Below are 22,822 nucleotides of genomic sequence, written 5' to 3'. Positions count from 1 at the left end.
TCCTTTCTCTCTGTGGACAAAGCAGGCCAGCAGGTAGGCTGGAAGACCAAGTTCACACCTGAGCAAGGACACCCAGAGTCGAAGGACGAGGAACTTGGAAAGCAACAGGGGCATCTCTGCCAAAATATGTACGCCTTGTTTTGCTCGGTCCTGGGCGAGGAGAGTCGCGGGGCCCCAGCTGGAGTCCACCGCCAGGGTCAGGGCCAGCTGCCTCCTCACCAGAGCCGCTTGAGATCTGTTTCTTTGCCTGAAAAATAAATGTTCTCCTAAAGTAGAGATGGAAAAGGCGCAGGCGTGGGCCTGGGAGGTGAGGCACTCTCCCTGAAGCTGGGGCTCTCTGCTGGGAGTGGGGCGCAAGGCCAGAGGCCTCCTCTGGACATCTGCGAAGGTAGCACATACACACTCCCTAGATATCATTTTTGGAAACCGGTAAGAGTCGTTTCAGGCTGAGCCTGGTGAATTAAGTGGGGATTCGCCGTGATACCATCTAGTCAAAGGTGACATCCTCTTAGGGGGCTATAGCAAGCGCAGTTCCGCAGGGATCCGACCTCCGCGGGCCCCTGACTGACGGGCGGACACTGCCCCCTGGCGACAACGGAGGGACTTACAGGGCAGCTCTTGAAGATAAATGAACCCCTAAAAAAATGCAGCCACATCTCAGGACAGCAGCCCTGGGATCTGGAAAGTGCAGAGAGCTCCTTGTTCCCCGCTTGGCCAAAAGGTCCCCCTGAAGTTAGATTCATTCGATCTACTCAGCTAACTGATCGTTTGCCAGGAGTCTATTTTCATCCTTTTTAAACTTTCTTTTAAAACTCAGAGGCCTAACATAACATTACATGCACTCGCACATACATTTATACAAACGTTAGGGAAGTCTCACATACGCTGCGTACCCAGATCTTCACGGTGCATTTGTCATGAACACACATACTTGTGTAACCCACACCCCAAGCAAGGCAAAGGAGCAGGTCTTCACCCTAGAAAGTCCCTGTGCCCTTCCCAGCCAGCCCTCCCCTGAGAGCTGATGGCTCTCTGACTTTATGTCCCTCTATCTCACTTTTGATTTTTCTAGAGCGTCACTTTAAAGGAATCGTCTGATGTCAGACGGCAGCCTTCTGACTTCTTGCACCCAACATCGTGTTTAGTGATCCTTATGAAGCCATAGCGCGTTCTTTCTCTTGTTGAGTGGCAGGGTATTGTGCAAACACGCCACGACTTGCTTTTCTCTTATACTGTGGAGGGACCTGTGTGTTGGGATATTTCCAGTTTGGGCTACTATCAATAGCACAGTGAGGACCACGCTTGCCCAAGTCTTTTTGTGAACATGTTTTCATTTCTCGTGGACAAACATCCAGACATTAGACTGATGGTAACTTTAAAAGAAACGGCCAACCTGTTTTCCAAAGCAGCAGGAACATTTTTACCTTTCCTCAAGCAGAGCTTCCTTTCATTTTGAATGCTGGGAGGATAATTAAGTTAACATAAACAATTACATCAGCGGTGCTGGGTGAAGTGTTCTCTAAAACGCTTACACTTTAAAGTGGACATGCTGGGTGGAAACACAGTAAACCAGCTCATGAAGTCATAAGTTACCCCAGAGGTCAAAACACAACAAGGTCATTCCTCACTAAAAGGAACAGGGGATCCTTGGAGGATGGCGATTCCAGATTTGGTACAAGGAGCCTGGTACTTCCATTGTATCAGAAAATAAGAAGGTGTCCAAAGAAAAGGGCAGAGGTAGCCTGAGAGTCTCCTCCTACCTTGCATGTTGTTATAGCTGAACGGTGGAGACAGTGATCCCCCCTTATCCACAGTTTCACTTTCTGAGGCAGTTTCAGTTACCATAGACAACTATGGTCTGGAATTATTAAATGGAAATCCAGAAATAAACAATTAATACATTTTAAATTGTGCTCCAATCCGAGTAGCATGGTACTTCATCCTACTTGGGAATATGAATCTTCCCTTTGTCCAGTGTATCCACACTGTATACACTACCCACCTGTCAGTCAGTTCTGTCTACAGAACTTTCACAAATTAACAGAAGTAGAACTTTTAAAAATGGACAAAAGTCTCAAACAGGGGCTGAGGGTAGAGCTTGAAGGTAGAGTGTGTGCTCGGCATGTGCGAGGCCCGGGGTTCAATCACCAGCAAACTCACCCGCCCCAAAGATTAAGATAGCCACCATGCAAGTGAAGATATCCAAATGCCCAAGAAGCATTTACAAAATGATTAGTATCTGTTGGAAGGATGAGAAGAAATGGACTATATCGACCTAAAGCTAGGGGTGGCTCCACCAGCTTCTATCTATTAAAGGGGTTGTCAGGCTGTATGCTGAAGCTCTGTCCATATTAGGAATTTTCAACCTCAATTAAAACATTTTTAAAAAGAATCCATGAATCCACAGTGATACTGAAGCAATGAGCAGGAGGTGCGGACAGAAAGCTCCTTTCTAAGAATGCCAGGTACCACGTGGGGGAGGAATAGAGAGCTGGGAACCCACTGGCAGGCACTAAGCAGCAACCGGCTCAGGCAAGGGACATCGGCAGTGACCAAGGACACCAGTGAAGAGTGGCTCGCAGACGCAATTTCCTCAGGCTGCCTGTTAAGTATGAAGGGAGGGGCCATTGATGGGAGAGAACCTGGGCAACAGTTGTTGGCAAAGTGGTCACGAATGTTCAGCCTTAAGAACAGGATCGATTGGCATCTTGCCCTCTTGATGAGATTTAATGAGAGTCATATAACAGCTGTGTAGATTTCTTGCCAAAAATGCTTAATAAGAGAAAAGACAGACAAAACGACTGCCCTGTACTCCCCAAAATATTAGTGTCATGAAAGACAAAAGGAGGTGGAAAGATCATTCTTCTTCTTCTCCTTCTTCTTTTGGGGACTGGGGATGAACCCAGGGGCACTTAACCATGGGTTCATCCCCCAGCCTTTTTTATATTTTATTTAGAGTCAGGGTCTCACTGAGTTGCTTAGGGCCTCACTAAGTTGCTGAGGCTGGCCTTGAACTCACGATCCTCCTGCTTCAGCCTCCCAAGCTGCTGGGATGACAGGCGGACTCCACTGCACCTGGCAGAGGGATCATTCTTGACTGAAGGAGACTGAGAGGCAGGACTGATAAGTGCAGCGTGTCATCGCTGATGGGAAGCTGGATGGGGAGCTGCAGGTGGCATCTGGGTATCCTGTGGATAGATGAAGCTGCGTTAGGCAGCATTCTCGTGTCAGCATTAGCTTCCTCAGGTCGGTGTAGCATGGTAAGAGACACCTGATGACTGGGTCATATGCAAAGGATCAAGAAAACACCATAGAGATTCCTCCAAAAATCAAAAACAGAGTCACCACATGATCTGCTGGTCCCCTTTGGGGATTGCTATGGCGTGGGTAAAGGTTCCCCAAAGGCTTGGTTCCAAACCCGCGGCACCACTGGGAGGTCTTCTGGTGTCTAGGGCTGTGCCTCTGTAGGGGATATCGGGACCCTAACCCTTCCTCTTTCATTCCTGGCCACGAGATGAATGTGCTTCCTCTGCCAGGTGCTCCCACCAAATGCACTGCCTGGCCACAGGCCCAAAAGCAAAGGGGACGATAACCGTGGCCTGAAATCTCCAAATCCATAAGCCAAAATAAGCCTTTCTTCTTAAGTTGATTATCCCAGGTATTGGTTATAGTAACACAAAACTGACACAATTATATATCTAAAAGAATTGAAAACAGGATCTCAAAGAGATATTAGGACAGGACCCGGATTGAGGCAACATGGCGGTCTCCTGATGGAGCTTTATCTGGTGTTTGTCAAAAATCTACATTTTCTTCTCTTCCAGATGACTACAATTGCAAAGTAGAGCTCGCTTTGACTTCTGATGGCAGAACAATAGTGTGCTACCACCCTTCTGTGGATATCCCATATGAACACACAAAAAAAGGGAAAGTGTGTGTAAATAATTTGCCCAAGGCCACAGAATTACTGAATGCAGAATCAGAGACCGAAGAGCATGTTCTTAAACCTCTTCATTATACTTCCTCCTCTCCTATGTTAGGAGGGAGAACTAGACCACTAATAGCCTATCCCTCAACCAGATCCTGTGCACAATAATGAAGAAACACATGATCAAGCGCTAAAAACCAGATTAGAAGAAAAAGAGGAACACCTTGAGCAAGGACCCATGATAGAAAAACTTAGCAAAATGTTCTTTACTACTAAGCATCGTTGGTATCCTTATGGACAGTATCACAGACGTCGTAAGAAAATGAATCCTCCAAAAGACAGATGATATTGAGATTCTTGGAAGAATCAAAGAAAAATGTTATCTAGTGTCTCATTTGCAATTTGAGAAAATACAATCTGGTGTATTTACTAATATGTGATATGTAAAATAATAATAATAAAATGTCTTTTCATATGTTAAAAAAAAGAGATATTAGCCCATCCATATTCATTGTAGCATTGTTCAAATAGCCAAGAGGTAGAAGCAACGGAAATAATCATTGACAGATGAATGGATAAAGAAAGGTGGTATGTACACACAATGGAATATTATTCAGCCTTAAAAAGGGAGGAAATTCTGACACATGCTATAACATGGGTACACTTTCAGGACATTATGCTAAGTGAAATAAACTTGTCACAAAAGACAAATGCTACATGGTTTTGCTTATATGAAGTACCTAAAGTAACTAGAATCTTAGAAACAGAAAGGAGTGTGGTGGTTGCCAGGGGCTAGGGAGAGGTAGAAGAGGAAATTGGTGGGCTTTTGTTTTTAATGATTCTAAAATTTGTTCTTTTTAGATACACATGACAGTGGAGTGTATTTTGACATACTATACACACATGGAGTGTAACTTCCCATTCTTATGGTTGAACATGATGTGGAGTTACACTGGTTGTGTGTTCATATATGAACCTAGGAAAGTTCTGTCCCATTCATTCCACTGTAAAGTCAATTTTATTTTCCTTTCACCTTGCTGATATCAGTTGCCCCTGAATAATTGGTAATCCCATGTAGACTTGCTCTATTTTATCAAATTGAAAATTTCTCAAGTGTTTTCTTTCTAATTGTAAAATTAACTATTTGGGAATAGGTGCATATTAGCAAGAAGCTATTTTGGTTGTTGGAGGAGTTCTCTTCCTTTGTGTTAAGAATGTTTAGAAGAACAAGAGGTGCAGATAGAATTATTATGCTTATTCTTCCCACTTCATGATTTCTCTCCTATAAACATTGTATTATTGGGCTCCACATTTCTTTTTCTCATCTGATGTTTTACAAATTTTTGTCTAATTGCCTGAGACAGTGTGGTCCCATAAAGTTAAATTGAGTTTGGATTGGAAAAAAAAAAAAAAAAACAATGAATTCAAAGGATAATGATGAGGGGGAAATGAAGAATCAGCTGATTAAAAAAAAAAAATGGTTCCTGAAGGCACAAGCTTCCCGTGGACATCCTCCGTCCATGCCCAGCACACCTCCAATTTATACCACCTCCCATTAGTGTCTTCATGTGTGACTGGATTATTCCACTGCGAGGTCAAAGCATCCACCATCACATGGTTTCCTGAACCCCGTGTTGAACACTGCAGCTCCAACACAGGAGCCACTGATGGCAAATCATGATGCAAACTCCAGCATGGTCTCCATGGCAGGTTCTACCTGAACAGAGAGGTGCTGGGGTCCAGGGTGCTTTCTGTTGGAAGCTGGTGGGTTGGTTTAGATCCCGTGCATACTCTTTCCTCAGGGAAAGGCCCTGAGGATGCCCTCGGTGGAACATCATCTAGATTGGAAGGCCCTCAGGTCCAGAGCTCAAGCCTGACCTGCCAGAGGCTGTCAGTCATGGGGGTGTTCTGTTGTGTACCCCTTGAGTGTCACTCACCTTCCGACCTCTGCCCCGCCCTCTCCAGTGCTGAGGATCCCTGCTGATGGCAATGTGTTCTATGCCATCAGTCCTCGCGTGGACTTTGATTTTGTCCTCAGGAAAAGACTCACCAGGAAGTGGGCCAACAGCAAGAAAAGGAGGTAACACCCACCTTACTCGCTCTTTACCCCTGGTGCTGTTCACATCCACCAGGGTGACAAAAAGCCTCAGCTCCTGGACATATGTTCTAGAATGCCCACAGAGCACCTGACAGGTGGGGGTGGTGACAGTTTCTGGGCTCTGCTGATGTTTCCATACCCCACAGTTCTTGTGACTCCCAGGATCCCACCAGCTGTGAGCAGCAGCTCTTCAGTGGCAGCCAGACCACTGCCCCAGGCCACTGAAAGCAAGGACTCCGGTACCAATACTGTCACCAACAGCAGTTCCCTACTGCCTCATTACAACGAGCAGGCAGAAGACAGCAGCTTCCTATAGGTCCACCTGGAGGAGCAGAGCAGGAGGGATTCGCAGTGCATCCTGGTGAGCCTGCTGGCAGGGCTGTCTGCTGCGTGCCCACTCTGTGGGAGCAGAAAGTACAGGAAACACCATGGGCTGTATTGTCCGAAAAGAAGAGAGGTCAGCGTGAAGGGCTTCCCCTGAGAGGAGGGCGAGCACGAGCTTGCCCAGCTCCAGGTGTGCGTGGGACTGTGTGTTTTGGGGTTTGCAGGCTAGAAGTGCAAAAGCAAGCTCTGGGGACAGGTGCAATCAGAGAAATATCCAGGGTATGGGCTGCACTGTCTATACCACGGTATTCTTGATGACTGAGTCCTATACGGTGGCAGGTTGGAGCAGAGGAGGTGGCAGTGACTTCTCATTTGTGTAGGAGGGGCCTTGCCACTGGAGGGAGGAATGGGCCCTCCATAGCAGGATAAGGTGTGATATTTTGGGGCTGGTGTCACCTGAAGCCAAATCCCAGGTATGTCAACATTTGCATGTCGGTGATTAGGGAGCTAAAGGGTTTCTTGGCAGAATTTGTGTGGAAGTGGAGTACACAGGCGAATTCTCCAGGTGTCCAGCTGCAGAGGAGACATGTTCAATGACTGCATTACAACCAGGGCATCGCTGAGCCCCAGAGGCCAGGGGCTCTCTTGCCTATCATTAAGCAGTCAGGGGCTTGTGCTTGTGTCTGAGTCTGTTTTGTATACTGGCAGTCAGCTGCAAATTTTCTAGGCTATCTGCCCGATCCAACAAAAGATGCAGCCTGCATCCCAGAGCTCACCTGGCAAGAGGCCATGGGCCCATTCCTCCATCTTCGTGGGACGAAATTGTGTCTGCACCCAGGCAGATTGGTCCTTTTTCCCTGAGTGGAGCGTGTCCCCACAGAGGCATGGCAGGTACACACAGACATTTGTATCAGGATTGGTCTAATATCACATCACAAGACCTCATGAGAATACCTGGAGGCCACTGTCACTTAGCAGGATAACAAGTTGGCACCCTTTCTATAGAGCTGAGGTGTCTCTGAATGTCCTTGAGCACTCTCCTCTGAAGTGATACTCCAAAACCCATTGTCTCATGACATTTCTCTCAACCTGATCTGGGTGACCTACTAGGAGAAGGTCCTGGACATTATACGCAGGGCCTTAGAGCAACTCTCATTCAAGGACGAGGATCTGGAAGACTTCAAGCTACTGCACATTGTGTCAGCGCATGAGAGTAAGTGGGACGATCAGATGGTGGGGAGAAATGACCCACAGTGGGCCCAGGAGAATTCCCACAGAAGTGTGTTTTCTGGCCACAGAAGTGTCTTGGCCAGAAAAAACAGCCAGTGTGGTGGGCTTTTGCACAAAACTAACTGCAAGGATGGCGGGCGTAATAAGGGCAGGTTCTCCCTGCTGCCCCAGGGGCTGCTGAACCTCCCAAAAATGTGTCCTCCCCTGGGCCTCATCAGGCACTGCAAAGCTAATATCCATGAGGCGCAAAGAATAGAGGGTACTTGCAGCTGCAGTTTGGGTTGTGGCTCACTGAAAGGAGTTCCTTCCTAGTAAGACGAGGACATCAGGGGCGACATATGGGATCAGCACTGATGTGGACTGAAGCAGCACCTGTTCAAATCCATGTGTGGGGCACAAGAAGTCCTGCCTATTGAGAAAAATGTCAGTATTGCAGCCGCTGCTGACAGGACTCAGTCAACAATACGGAAAAGTCAGGGGACAACCTGTTTGGGTTTTCCTTTCTTTCTTTTTGAAAATTTGCAAGTCCTCTGTGCCTTTCATACTGACTGTTTGCTATCAAATCTTCACTTTTCTCTTGACTCTGATGGTAGAATGCAGAGCATGAAATTCAGAATCTGGCAGAAATCTGGCAGAACTTATTGGAAAGAAATTAGATGACAATGTTCTAGATAAATGTACCCATTACACCACATTGGATGTTGGGAAGCAGAATCCATGGCAAACTATTCCTCATGTCCTACTGAAATCATGGTCCACTTTCTTCTTCTATCATGGGAAAATGTTTTCATATTTTCTTTTGGTCAAAATAATTTTAAAACAAACGCACATTATTTCAGAGGACTTGGGGAGTTTTCTGTGGATTAGAAAAATAGTATTTTTGATGAACTATTCAGTGAAAAGGATTTAAGAAACAACTAACTAATGAATGAAAAATGGTGTTTCATTAGTCACTGCAGGAAAGTGAAGTTAGGGGTCTGAATCCAACCACTCTTCTTAATTTGCTTCCAGGGCAGTGGGGGAAGTGAATTTCACTGAGGACGATCACAGTCCAGAGGCATATCCTCACCAAAATCCCCAAACTCTACATCATTCCCTTCCTTTGACATCTTACCAACCCATTACTCAAGGCCTCTGGACCTGAATTCTTTAAATGAGCACATCATATCCAGATTTCATAAAAAAAATACGAGGCAAAAAAACCCACCTTGTAGAGACCGAGCATGCATCAGAAGGGAGACTCAGATGACAGGGAATTATCAGACCAGGAATTTCAAACAAGTGTGCCTCCCAAGTCGAGCCTGGTGATCTGCTTAGTTCTGCCTGTCCTGACTCAGGCCTGCAGGAAAAGGGATGAGGGAAGCGAGAGCAGGGCGAAGAGGCCTCATGAGCATGAGAGGAACACACACCACTGGGTCGGGGAGAGGAAGTACGTACTGAAGAGACCTGAGTAAATGAATATAGGTGAAACCAAGAGGCCCAGGAGACTGCAAATCTCAAGGTATGATCCATTCTGAGCTTGTTTATGTAGTCCACTAGAGGAGAACCGTGAGAAAATTACCAAGGACTGGCCTGTTGTCTCTATGTTCATCTCAGATTGCACAGGGGAGTGATCAGAATAATCAAGAGTTCTTTTCCCGTTTAGATATCAACATCACTTGGGCAGTTTAAGTGAAGTGCCACTCAAACACTGTTTAGTATTGCATCAATGCGGATATCTGGGGACCTCTGCTACACATCCATCAACCTCTTGCTCACTAGACAATGATAGTAACTGGGTAATATACAGTGACACTATTCTATAAACCAAAGAATTAACATATGAATGCTGAGGAAGAAAATATTCACTGCATGACAGCCCAGTGTCAGGAAAGGCTTATGTTTATGTTTATGAGATGAGGTCCTTTGGATATCCCCTGCCCTTGTACCTGCTTTTCAAGCACTTATCTAGATGTGCTAAGGGCTTGGCTGGCCCTGCTGACTCAGAATGATCTGGGAGTGATATCAGTCCATTGTTTCCAGCACAGGGACCCGTAGTCTTGCATAGCTATGGAGATCTTGTTCCTATGGGCTGGACATCAGAAGAGTGTTTGTCTGCTAAGCTTCACTCTCCCGTACGACATAACACCTGTTAAAATCCACGTCCCTCATGGTTTTCACAAACTTCACATTTTTCCCAAATCCAATCACACCTGATTACTTCCTCTAATGTCACCCCCACCCATAAAACTGTCATCTCTGACCCTCTACTTACTAACTGGTGTTTGCTTCCACTCACCCATAACTGATTCCAAAATCTTTTTTTCCCCACAAAAAAAGGCAAGTGATCTTAAAACATACCTCAGGTCATGTTTCTCGTGCTTAAAGCAACTGAAGTGTTCCCATTCCGTAAAGAATATCATCCAAACTCCTCAGCTCAACACCCAACGCCCCCACAGCCTGGCCCACTCTTCTTCAACTGCACCTCCTATCACTTGCTCCTCTTGTCACTGTGCTCTATTCATCTTGGACTTTTCTCTTCCTCAAGCATGCCAAGTTCTCTGTTACCCATAGCAGTCAGGACCCCAAGAGGAGAATTCAAAAATGGCTACTCACATAAAGTTGTAAACAACAAAACCAATGTGGATGCTAGTCTCCTAGGGTTTGCAACGTCTGAAAGCCATTCTCATTTCTAGACCTAAAAACAGTATTTTGTGTTTATGTCCTTATATCCCATCTCTATTGCTAGTTCAATAAGTGAGAATTTTTATGTGTCAATTGCAACTGCACCATCGTCACCTGCACCGCAGTGCCTAGCACCTGCACCCTAAGTGCAGAGTAGAAACTCTGTAATGTAGTGCCCTTGAACTGCAAACTGCTACACAATAGCTTCTCCTCTCTCTTCCTGTTCTAGTTCAACTCAAAGTCTACTAGCAATCACTTGTGTGGTGTTCTACCCAGTACCTGAATCACTGGGAGATGCAAGACTGACTGGTGTCAGCAGCTCATTATCACCCTACTACTAGTGGACATTACCTAGTCCACACCTGCTTTGTATGTACGCTCAGCCCAGGAGAGCCACACTGCCTGATGACCACCGTGTCTGAAATCCTCCCTCATGCCAGAACACCCAGGTGCAGTTTCTTTGTTAGTCCTTTAGGAATAGGCAAAGTTGGACCAAGTTTTATCTAATAGCACCTCCTGATGTGGATCATGTGGCTTTGCTGTGTCCCTTCTTTAGTTGATTCTTAACAACAACAACAACAACAAAAAAAAAAACAGCAACAACAATAACAAAAATCCACAAAAGTGACCTGTCAGCCTCTATTTTCTTCTGCCATATTAAAAGCTAAATCAATCTAAATGCAAAAGGCATCTTAGTTTGAAGCCACCTAAATTTGGTCCTGTAACTATAGACAATCTGATATGATTAAATCTAAATGTCAACTAGACCTGTTAAAGAAATTAAATTATAGCTATGATTTCACATAAGATTCTTTAGTTTGATAACGATCTCTAGGTGGTTGTACTTCATGTGAACATAAACGAATTCTCTTTCAATGCTTTGAACAAAGTCTCTGGTATATGTATAGAATTCTTCGAATTCATAAGTCAATTATCTAAAACATAGACTTATCCATCTCTTGAGGTTATCATTCTAGAACCTAATATTTCCATCTTCATAGAAGGCTGACTGAGTAAAATCTGAATATCAACTAAAGGTTGTTTATTTGGAACAATTAACACTATTTAAAAAGCAAGCACACAGTGACCAAGGGTTAGAGTAGTAGGGATCATCTGCTGTTACTTGGTTGAAATTACTAAGAAGTGTGCCCAATTATATCAGTAGATGGTGGCTCACCCACAATGGAGTGTTGGTTTGGGATGAATGACTGGCAAGCCCTGCCCTTCTAACATCCCTGTCACGTTTGTGTGGTACTAAATCTGATCAGCAAGCAGTGGCCCATGGGCCACATCCACCCCACCACCTCTTTTCATGCCCACATGATTGTTCCTTCCTCTTCCCCAAACCAACGCCCAATCCCCACTTATTTTTGTGGTCCCAGGGTCTTGAACACATTGGAATAAACCACTGTTTTTCTTTTCCTCCACTGTTTTCATCAGCTTTTTGCTGCTATGACTAAAAGAACCCAACCAGAGGACCAGAGGAGAACAAGTTTATGTGAGGGCTCACGGTTTCAGAGGTCTTAGTCCACAGCAGTCTGCTCCATTCCTCAGCGCCTGAGGTGAGGCTGAGCATCATGGAAGGAGCGGGTGGCAGAGGGAAGCAGCTCACATCATGGTGATCGGGAAGCAGAGAGAAAGGTCCTCACTGGCCAGATACAAATATACACCCCAAGTCACAGCCAATCCCACCTCCTCCAGCCACCCCACCACTTCAGTTACCACTCAGCTAATCCCTGTCAGGGGATTAAATCACTGATTGGGTTAAGACTCTTACAACCCAATCATTTCTCCTCTGAACTTTCTTGCACTGTCTCACATGTGAACTTTTGGGGGACACCTCACATCCAAACCACAACATCCACCATCACATCTTTAATGCCTACCAAGGATGGTGCAGTTGCTTACACACTGGATTGGTTGTCTTTAGTTGGAGAGAAAAGACTCATCTGTAGTGAACTTGAACAAACTGAATTTTACTCTCATACTGACAGGTACACATTTTGTGCCGAATAATACTTGAGTGAGAACTTCAAAGTCCTAATAGGAGTTCTGTGCTTTCAACTGCAGATGAAATATAAACCACTTGGGGGAGGTATTGTGCATGGAATTTCCTTTACATCATGATGCAGGCTAACTCAGGTATATAAAGTTCTTACACTAAAAAGGGAGATTAACTGATGCTATGTCAGGAATTTCTAGTGCCCTCTGCTGGTTATTTTTGGAGTCCTTTAGAGGTCTAGGAAAACAAAACAGTTCCAATTGTATAAACAGACTGGTTATAATTAGCAGGTTCCCAGGCATCCTGTGAAGTCTCTTTCGCCAGAAGGCAGTCATTCAAAGGGACCCTAAACAGTCCACACTGCATCCCAATTACCAGTGTCAGTCACAAACACAAGGTGGGATTTGATCAGTGGCACACCAGATCTCCTGTCCCAAATATCTGTACATCTCTTCCTTCCTAGCTACTTCCTTGTTGGACAGTCAGAAAAGCCAGTGGTTCTTGCCAACTTCTGTCACCAATAGGATCGTCTTACCTATCTCACTGCTAGGGTTTTCTTTGATCATAGGAGATACATGGTGTGTTTTCACATGGGGCATATAAATTCATGTGTTAATTCTTTCAACCAATATTCCTGCACACTCCCATAATGCAGCAGACTCTTCCTCAGGCACAGAGAATGAGTACTAACCAAGACCAAACCCTTGCCCTCAGGAATCCTTCCTTGGAGTGAGGGCTGAAGAGAGAGAGATGTTACAAAAAATGAACCATACAACGCCATGTTTTAAGAAAGGGTATCTTGGAGAAAATAAAGCAGAGTCCAGGTCTACAGCCTTGTAGGAATGAGGACAATGGAAATGAGGTCCATCAGAGCATGTGTCTCCAAGGAGGTGAATTTGAGAGACATAAGTGAATAACAGTGGAAACAAGAAAGGAGGCTGAAAAGTAGGGCAGGGTCATGAGGAGTTGAACTTTATTTTAAATGTGTTGAGAAACTGTCGTAGGATCGGGTAGGAGGATGGCATCCTCTGACTTGAGTTTCAAACCTGTCACACCGATGGCAGCATAGGAAAGAGAGTGAGCAGGCAGCGTGAGAACGATCAGCTGGAATCTCAGTGGTGTGCATGGAAAGGAGTAGCAGTTGGATTCAGTGGCTACTTGGGAGCTTGTCCTAGATGGCTTCAGTATGGAGCAAGGAAAAAGAAAGGACTCAAGAACGCCTCCAAGGCTCGTGTCTGAGAAACGTGTAGCGGTTGAGGTGGCCACATTTCAGCCACCTCACTGAGAAGGACTTCCCCCACATCTCTTCCCTCTCTACCATGCACTGGCTGGGTGCAGAGCACCCGGGAATGACAAGCACATTGGGCCCGATGTGCAAAAGTGGGTGGTAGCTGTCATCACTGAGCTTTGCTCTCAAACTGCTAATTCTTCATCCAGGAAAGTTTTTTCTTTGTGCAATCTGCTTGCTCTTCTCTCTTTAACCAGCTTCTGTTCACTGTTCAAGGCCTGATTCAGTTTTCACTTCATGCCTTCCTTCTCTCCACTACCTCAAAACTTAGAGACCCCGCATACATACACCACACTAACCATTTGATAGGGGTGGCCAGCAGCCCCACTTAAGAGCACAGGTTGGTGAACATTTTATGTAATTTTAGAGTCTGTTGGCCTCATTCAATCTCTATCACATAGCCCTTTAGGAATTGGAAAACCAGTTTTGATTCATTTGTCACACAGAAACGGGCCATAGGTTAACAAGCTCTGGTTAAGGGTATGGTCCACCTAGACTTAGGATCTTGGCTCTGGAACTACTTAGTTCTGAGGCCCAAGACCATCGTTCAACCTCTCTGTGCTTCAGTTTTCTGTTGGGAGACAATTCCATAGGGTTCCACTCATTTCTGTATATCACTGCCCCACATTATGTTTCTAAGAATATTTGCGGGGAACACTGTCTTGGAAGTATTTGGCTTCAGGTATAAGAAGTGTCTTTGTTTACCACCCAGTAGGATAATGGTAATATCTCCCTCTCAGAAGAGAGAAGGTGTGCTGGAGCCAACATAGAAGATTTGGTTTCCTGAGCTTAGTGTTCCTTAGCTAGGACAGAAGGCCATGGCCTGTGTATCCACGAATCTGAAGTCTATGATGTTTATGACACCTGCTGAGCCTTGAGCAATAAAGTCCTTTGTCTCTGTCACAGAAATCTCACACCTTTTGCCAGGTTTCCTACAACTTGGCAGTTTAAAGGTAAGGCAAAAAATCCAGACCCTTCACAGTTCTTGACATCCTCTTGAACAGCATCTACCTCCTAGAACTGTGCTAAAGATTAAATAAGCTAATGTCTTGAAGCTTTCACTGAGAATAGTTCTAGGCAGTTTAGAACTAAGTACAATCAATGATCATAAACATTATAACTCTTTGTACTTGTCCCTTATAGAAAATTATCATAATTCAATTAATCTACTCACTTTAAAATATGTAATCTCTAATTCTTTACTAAATTTGAGACTCGGAGGGCAGGGGACCCTAATGGGCATTCAAAATACTTATTGAAAGAAAAAACAAATGTCTAACTTTTACTCTGTAATTTTCAATAATTTGTCTTTCTGCACTAAGTGCTGGGACATTAACTTGTATCATATTTGGAATTATTGAATTCAGTTTTGGCCACATCTAGACTATTTATAAACTCATTTAATGTTTTTGTGTCCTATTTTAATTTTAAAGATCTATTTATTATTTATTTCTTTTTCAGAGTAGCCTATAATAGTTGAGGATATTATATCACCTCCATCATTTCTGGGCATACTAGAGAATTGAAGTTATCTGGTTTCCTAAATTAGCTGTTTCCTCAGTAGTTACTTAGTAGCTATTTTTCTTGTTCTTCCCATGTCAAACTGGTACATACTTGTTCCTAGGCAGGGCTTTGTAACTTCCTTAAATTATATTATCATATTATACTTTAGTAAGAGCACTTGTCAACACCAAGCAGTGTTCATCTCTGATACGCATTGTCCCTCATTTTTGCTTCCATAGCATGTTCAGGGTGATTTTTATTTTCTCTTTTGAGATTTTTCTTATAATTTTCAGATATTCTTCAATAAACCTATTACTTTTGTGATTGAAAGGAAACAGTCATTAAACAGGTCATATGTAGACATGTTAAGCTATAATATATTTTGAAAAATGAACTAATCCCCAGTTCCTACAAGTGATTTCTTCAAATTATTCATGACAATAGGAATTTATCCTGAGTGTCTCATGCAGTAAAATGAAGTAATTGGCACCATGAAATGAAGTAATTGGCACCATGAAATGAAGAATGTACTTGGGATTACTTACAGTTTATATTATGTATAGATTTTATATACATACATTTATATGCTATTCAACCTCAATTATGAGGAACAAAATTTGAAGGGACTCTAAGATTAAAGGAGTTGAAAAATAATGGTATGACATGCTGAACAACTTTAGGACTCAGCCCAGATTCTATAAACATGGATTAATTACTATCTTGGAATTGTCAGGATACAGCAAAAAAGCCCCCAAATATTCTAAAGTCAATCAAGAATGATTGCTGTGTTGAGATAATATGATGAATCATCTCAATTAGAAGAAAGAAGGTAGATGTAAATACATAATTGGGGCCCTCAGGAAGCCTCTGAATGGTGAGAAGAAATGAGTTTCAGTGGAAAAGAAGGAAGGTTGAAGCATCAAATCGCCAAGGTTCCATCCAAACTGAAGAGTTAAAGGTGTATGTCAAAGAACATGGTCATCTCTAGAACCAACTTGGAAAGGATCCCTCTCAAAAGCCAAGAATAGAACAATTTGTACAGTAAGAAGGAAAGGGCTGCAATGAACTGAAACTCATTCAACCCATGAATGTTAAATGATTCTGGAAAAAACAATTGGTCACTTCTGAAGGATTGTTTTGAATCCATTGCTTTAAAAACTACTATGCATAGCGAGAATCAAACATTGATTCTTAGGGAAGAAAACTGTTAATGAAGGAAGTATCCCAGTTAATGAATAAAGAATGATAGAGTCTGAATATCAACATTTTATGCCTCCTGATAAACTAGTGAATTCAAGCAATGACCATCAATTACTGCCCACATCACATGAGGAGAGATTTTGCACAACTCCTGATGGATTATACCACCTGTGACCTGGCCTTCATATGTGTGTATGCACGGGCACAAACAAAAATCAGAAACTGATCAAGCTCTTAACTCTAACTAGTAATTTTTAGGAAGGGAGAGATACATGGAGAGTGCTAAGTGAGAACATAGGGACGCAATCTGTAACACCCAAATGCCAGAAGCTCCTCAGGACAAATGACTCAGTTGCTTTAATAAATGCAGGGAAAAATAAAGATAGAGAACCTTTAGTTTAAAATAATCTTAAGGGACAGGTGAATTCAATTGCAATGCACAGAACTTCTTAACATATGAACCAAACAACCAAAACCTGTAGTAGTATTTTGTTAGGAAAATCTGAGAAATATAAATACTGATAGGGTATGTGGAAATATTAAGAATTCACTATTATTAGCAGCTCAGATACTGAAGCAGGAGGCTCACAATTTGAGGTCTTTCTGTGTAAGATAGTGAGACCTTGTTTCAAAACAAAAATTCAGAATAGGGGTAAAGATGTAGCTCAGGGCTGAAATTCACACCTGGCGGGCCAGAAGCTTTCAGTTCAATCACTGCTATTGGGGAAAAAAAGAATTCAGTGTTATTTGTGTGATGTCCATGATGACTGTGTTGTCCTACTTTTCTATTCACGAGAGAAATAATATGATGTCTTGCACTTATTCTTTTTAACATTTTTTTCATTTTTAGTTATACATGAAAGCGGAATGTATTTTGACACACACACACACACACACATATATATATATATGTGTATATATATATATATATATACTTGGAGTATAACTTCCCATTTTTTGGTTCTACATGATGTGGAGCTGCACTGGTCACATATTCATGTAGAACATAGGAAAGTTGCATTCAATTCATTCTCCTGTCTTTCCCCTTCCCATCCCCCCTCTCTTCCCTTAACTCAATCCTGTGAGTGATCTCATGAACTGCCCCCGACCCCTGTAGCTTATTTTGAGTCAGCATTCACATATCAGAGAGAACATTTGGTAGGTCTTTGGTTTTTTAGGATTGGTTTATTTCACTTAGTATGATAGTCTCCAGTTCCATCCATTTACTGTTTTGCCTCTTATTTCTAAATAATATGGAGACGTAGGGGAGTAGCAAGCATAGGCAGAAGCAAATCAAACTCACCCACATGTTGTCAATTAGTGAAACAGATGATGAATATACATGGATGTGCGTATGTCTGGGATGGAGAAGAGAGATGGTTGGACGGAGCAATAGAGAAATAGATACATAAAGAAGTTAATGGAAATTCTGCCATCTCCTTGGACATGTTACCAGTGGAACAAAGGGCCTAAACCAACAAGAAAACAACTTTTAGGACCATACTTAGAAGACATATGTGAAATGAAATTATCGCCTATGAGTATATGAAGCAGGAGTGGGTCGCCTGGTGAACCAAAGGGTTTATGACAGAAAGAGAAGCATTCGCTTCTCTGGTGTAGGGAACAGAAACTTCTTATCTTTACTTCACTAGGCCTGCATTTGATTTTCACACTACAGACATAATGATGATGAGCTGGTGGATTCAGAAGTTTTGTAAAGGGCATCCACAAGGATCCTACTCGGTGAAAGGCTGCTTCTCTCCACAGGTCAGCTCAGGACTAGAACATGCACTCGCCCTCCCATTCAACACAGTACCAGATGGCTAAACCTGGGCTAAAAGAAAAGAAAGAAAAGGCATCCCTGTTGGAAGGAAATAGTACAACTGTCCTTCTTCACAGCTGACATGAAAATCAGCAAGGCAACAGGACACTGAGTCAATTGAAAGGGCCCTCCTACAAGGTTATTGTAGACCCTTCCTGATCCATCAGTTGAATTTGGATTTTGCATTCCTAAAAGAAACCAGGTAGGAAGGTAAAAAAGTCAACCTAGGGAAAAAGCCTCCAAAGGAAATCCTCCTACCCCTAACAAGTGATTTTGGCAAGGTCAGAGGATGCAAGTGGTTACAAGCAATCCTTCATGGAACACTCACATTTCTGATCATCTTTCAAGCCAAGGAACTCTCAGTTTTTCATGTGGTTGTTGGACAACTGAAATACACAGTGCTAGCCATGAGCATAGTAGAGCTTTGATAGGTCGGGAACCTTAGAAGTTCACTGGATTCTGCCTCAAGCAGTCACCTCTCAGCTCTAAATGGAATGAGACCTGCATGGAGTCACTCTCTCTCTGCACCATGAATCCATCATTCCTCTTCCACGTTCTCTATTTCTTTACTTAAAAAAGAAAGATTGGGGTTTGGGGCAGAGGTCTGACTTCCTGAAAGAAGAATTAAATTCCATATGCTCCCATCTGGATATGAAAGAGAACTTGAAGAACCAGGGATTCAAATTTTCAGGACTCTGTTGGAAAGACCTCTAAGTAACCATCATATCTGATTTCCTTTGGGAATGGAAAACCCAAATTCCATAGTGTCAGGAATGGCTTGTACTGGAGGGAAGCTGAAGGGACCTTGTGGGAGGGCCCTCAGTTGACTCCATGTTGCTTTGTTATTTTTCCTTTGTCTCAATATTGTAGAGGATTCTCTAGGTTATCAGTTGATACTTCTTTGTCCTGTAGGTGCCCAATGGGTGAGTCAGGATTCAGTGCAAATGCCTCTTTCCTCAAAAGTCTAAAGCATTCAGCATGGAGACGGTGTGTGGTACAATGGCACGTCAGAAGCCAAGATTTCAAAGGCCTTGAATGTAGTATTAGCACTTCTCTGCCCCTAAGGCTTGCTGGTAAACTGGAGCAGAATTTCTAGGCCTGATACCAAGCAAAGTTTTTTGGTGCTCTGTTGGCTATTTGAACAGATGTACACTGTTTAATCACTGTGGAAGACAAGGAAAGACTGGGGTCTATTTGCCCTTCACTCCCACCAAAAGTGATCTCAAGGATGTTATTAAGCTTTGGGGGTGCTGAAGATAATACCTGATTTATCTGGGATTCCACTTGGACTGCTATACTGGCCAACACATAAATTGGTGACTCTGGAGTGCGGTACAATCCAACAGGCTTCCCTGGAGGATGTACAGCTCTGGCTACTCACTGCTTTGGGCATCCGCATCCCTCAGCAGCACTTTGAGACAGATGTTCCCATGACTGAGGATTTTGTTGATGAGAAACTCTGGTGAGGGGAGGGAGCCTCCACCTGGTCTGTGTTTGCAATCACTGCCTCCCTGGCATGGATGCCAGGTCCATCCCTTTAGAAATGCAGCTTCCAGCAACTTGCTGTAGGTCATGTCCAAATTGAAGACCTGACTTGTAAGGGCCTTGCGAATCTTCACGAGGTGATCCCTATTTTTGAATGGCTTCACTCAGACTTTGACTAACAACATGAGAAATTAAAATGGAATATTCAAGAACATAGCCGGCCTGTCTCCACAAGCACCTGCCCTTAACACTAAAACAGGCATCTTTCTGCTGAAAATCGGACACCCCAGGCAGCTATGTGAGTCATTTCACTAACTCAAGAGGGTTCTCAAGTCACACTGACTACAGTGACTTTTACACCTCAGTGCCAGTTCTGCCAAACCTAGCCATGTGTAATACCTCCACTAGCAGAGAATTCCAGGCCCTTCCCAGAGCTCTGGCCAGTATTCCTTTGATGAACTTCCCTGCATGTGTTCTGACTGTTGAACTATTGCCAACATTCTAGACATTTGGTCTACAGCTTTGGAAACTGAAACCTGGCAGATTAAAGACCCCCCCCCCCCCAATTCATACCTGTGACTACAGAAAGAAATCACAGCATCTGACCATCAGAAAGGAACCCATAGGAAAGGCCCACTCTCTCCTGAGAGCAGCCAGAGTCAAGCTGCTAACTGAGCCTGCACTGCCCTGCCTGGATCCATCATCACACCCAGATGTGATGACAAGTCTACCAGCACAAAGGGAAGGACTCCCCATTTCTGCAGAGGCTGCCAGTGAAGGCCAGAAGATGGTGCCTGCTCAAAGTTGCTATAATTCTCTTCCAGCAGACTGTTGACTTCAGGCTTTGTACACCTCCCAGGTGACTAGTGGTGTCTAATCATCACCAATATTTTGGTAATGACCATTACTTTATTTGAAACTTTTTCAGGTTATGGTACAATCACTTAAGTTCAATTTGTCAACTGAAGTCACACTTTTCTTTTGTGGCCTCTAAAACTATATGGCATGTATTTGGTTTACTGGACAAGTTGCAATGTGATCATGGTATACATTTTTTTTTTTTTTTGCCAAATCGACCCCACAATGGGCTGACAGTCAAGGCCATCACAGACCTTCCATGTTCTCTATAGGCATCTCATATTGTTGACATGGATACTGCTTCCATCAAAATCAGCTCAAACAGGCCATTGATTGCCTCCCTCATGCGTAGTCTGTGTAACTTTATCAAGCAGTTGGTAACTAAATGCAGCTGTCCCCAGAAAGAGATCATCTCCTCTAAGTTGCATCCTGGGTAGAGATCAGGATGAAGAGCTTGGCAGTTTTTCAAAATAAAAACATATAGCCTCCAAAGAATTCAGCAAATCTCACTCTTAGCTCTTTATCCTAGAATTAAGAACTTATGCTCACACAAAACCCTGTACATGAATATTTAGATTTTCTCCGTGATCAGCCAAACCAAGAAACAACCCCAAATGTCTTAAAACCATTGAATGAAGAAATTCTGATACATCCATACAATAAATGATAACTACTCAGCAAAAGGAACAAATTATTGATAGAGGAAACAGAATGGACGAATCTCAAAGGCATCATGCTGAGGGAAAAAGCCAGTCTAAAAGTTTACACACAGTTTCTATTTATATGATGTTCCTGAAAGGTCCAAGCTATAGTGATGAAGAAGAGATCTTGTACAGCAGAATTAGGCATGGGATGGGAGTGTAGCTGTAGCAGAGTGGCATGGAGGATTTGGAGGGCTAACAGAACTTTTTCTGTAACCTGATTGTGCTGCTGTTTGCATGAGTCTCAATGCATAATGAAACTCAAAGAAATGTAAGCCAAAAGAAAAGTCCATTTTACTGCAAATTAATTGAAAGAAAAGTGAGGACTATAATCTTCAAATATCAATTGCACAAAAGACCATGAAAGGTTGAAGAAATGTTCTAAATAAAGAAAACTGAAAATACATGACAAAAACAATACCCAGACCCAACACTGGAAGAGAAAAATGACAGAATGCCCTTTTTATTAATAGAAAAAATATCCTTGAATTTTCAGTTCTAACATTTCTCAAAATCTGGAAAACATTGATTAGTGATCTTGAGTTATGGTCCTTTGAACTTTTCCTACAATAATATGCTAATAAATTCAATGAATGTCCATGTAGTACCTGCTTAGTAAAGGGCATCTTATTTGTGGATATAAGGCAGGAGAAATTTCTCTTTCCATCTCAGGCTTTAAATAGTGTCTGGAAAGCCACTTATCTACATTTCTTTAACAGTACTTCCTATTATAAAAATGTTAAAAAATTTTGGTGGCTTTTATAAGTTAATTTTCTCAGTAATTGAGGTCAATTTTCTAGTCCCATAGGGAAGTTGTTCCTTGTACACACTGTACAACGTACAGCTTTATAGACACTTTCTCAAACTGTCTCACATTTGAGAGATCTTTTTTACAAGTTGGAAAACTCTTCTTTCCAAGTTATGTTGTACATTGTTACACAGCAAGTCCCAATGCTAACTGGCTCACTTACCAACATTAACTTGACTCTCTGGTCATAGATGGACCTGGGTGGTCTTGGGCCTGCCTTTTTCCTCTCTGCAATGTTGTCCTCAGGCAGACTTCTACTGTAGTGGCAAATTCTGCCAGTAACAACAAGAGCTGCTGTTTCATTAACCATGTGAAACGAATAAACGTTATCATTAAGCCAAAATAGTAAACAGAAGACCCCAAACTCACTGTGCACCTTACAGCATGTTATCCTTGAACCAACCACAAACACAAGAGATGCTCCACACTGTAGAAGAGCAAGAGTAGATGATAGAGAGGGCACCCTAATGACCCTAGCAGTCCTTCTTTGTCTTAGTTGACACTTCCTTTTCCTAATGGAATCAGCTGCCATTTATTTGATTCCCTACTCTGTGCTGCCTCTTTGCATCCTTTGGGCCATTTCAAACTACAGGGAACTGAGTTGTCTTTCCGGGTTCCCTTAGTTGATGGGAGTGTAAGGGAAACATCAGAGGAAGGTCAGGGTGACAGCCAGCCCTTGAGCAGTAGAGCAGGCGGGCTTCTGGGGAACTGGAGGCCCACCAGGGCACAGCAGCAGCTCTGACCGCTCCAAGGCCAATCTCAGGGTGAGCCTGTGGAGTGAGGGTCCTGGCTGTCTCTTGGTGCGGGTTCTCTAGGTGCTTAGTGCCAGCACCCTGGCACGGTGTCTGTTTTCTACCACATCCTTGTCAGTACAGGGCCACCGCTGGGCAGTGCTACCCAGAGAGACGTGC

General features: G+C 43.3%; 1 protein-coding gene and 1 long non-coding RNA gene across 2 annotated transcripts; one reads left to right on the top strand and one right to left on the bottom strand.

The window, feature by feature from the left end:
* Nucleotides 1-3,378: 3,378 nt before the first annotated feature.
* Nucleotides 3,379-4,395, top strand: LOC306643408 (large ribosomal subunit protein mL42-like; the record flags this gene model as incomplete). Its single annotated transcript, XM_079109528.1, has 3 exons — nt 3,379-3,383; nt 3,742-3,931; nt 4,065-4,395. 3 exons carry the CDS (start codon nt 3,379-3,381, stop codon nt 4,272-4,274), a joined length of 405 nt encoding a protein of 134 aa, XP_078965654.1. The 3' UTR covers nt 4,275-4,395.
* A 16,980-nt stretch (nt 4,396-21,375) lies between these two features.
* LOC306643800 lies at nt 21,376-22,171 on the bottom strand. Its single transcript, XR_013759056.1, has 2 exons — nt 22,075-22,171; nt 21,376-21,498 (listed from the first exon to the last, which is right to left on the bottom strand). It is a non-coding gene; the product is annotated as an uncharacterized lncRNA (long non-coding RNA).
* Between the last annotated feature and the right edge of the window lie 651 nt (nt 22,172-22,822).

Source organism: Sciurus vulgaris (assembly GCF_902686455.1).
Source record: "Sciurus vulgaris genome assembly, chromosome: 14".
In the NCBI taxonomy this organism is placed as follows: domain Eukaryota; kingdom Metazoa; phylum Chordata; class Mammalia; order Rodentia; family Sciuridae; genus Sciurus; species Sciurus vulgaris.
The sequence above is the reverse complement of the archived record's forward strand: the minus strand, read 5'-3'. Positions and strand labels throughout refer to the sequence as shown.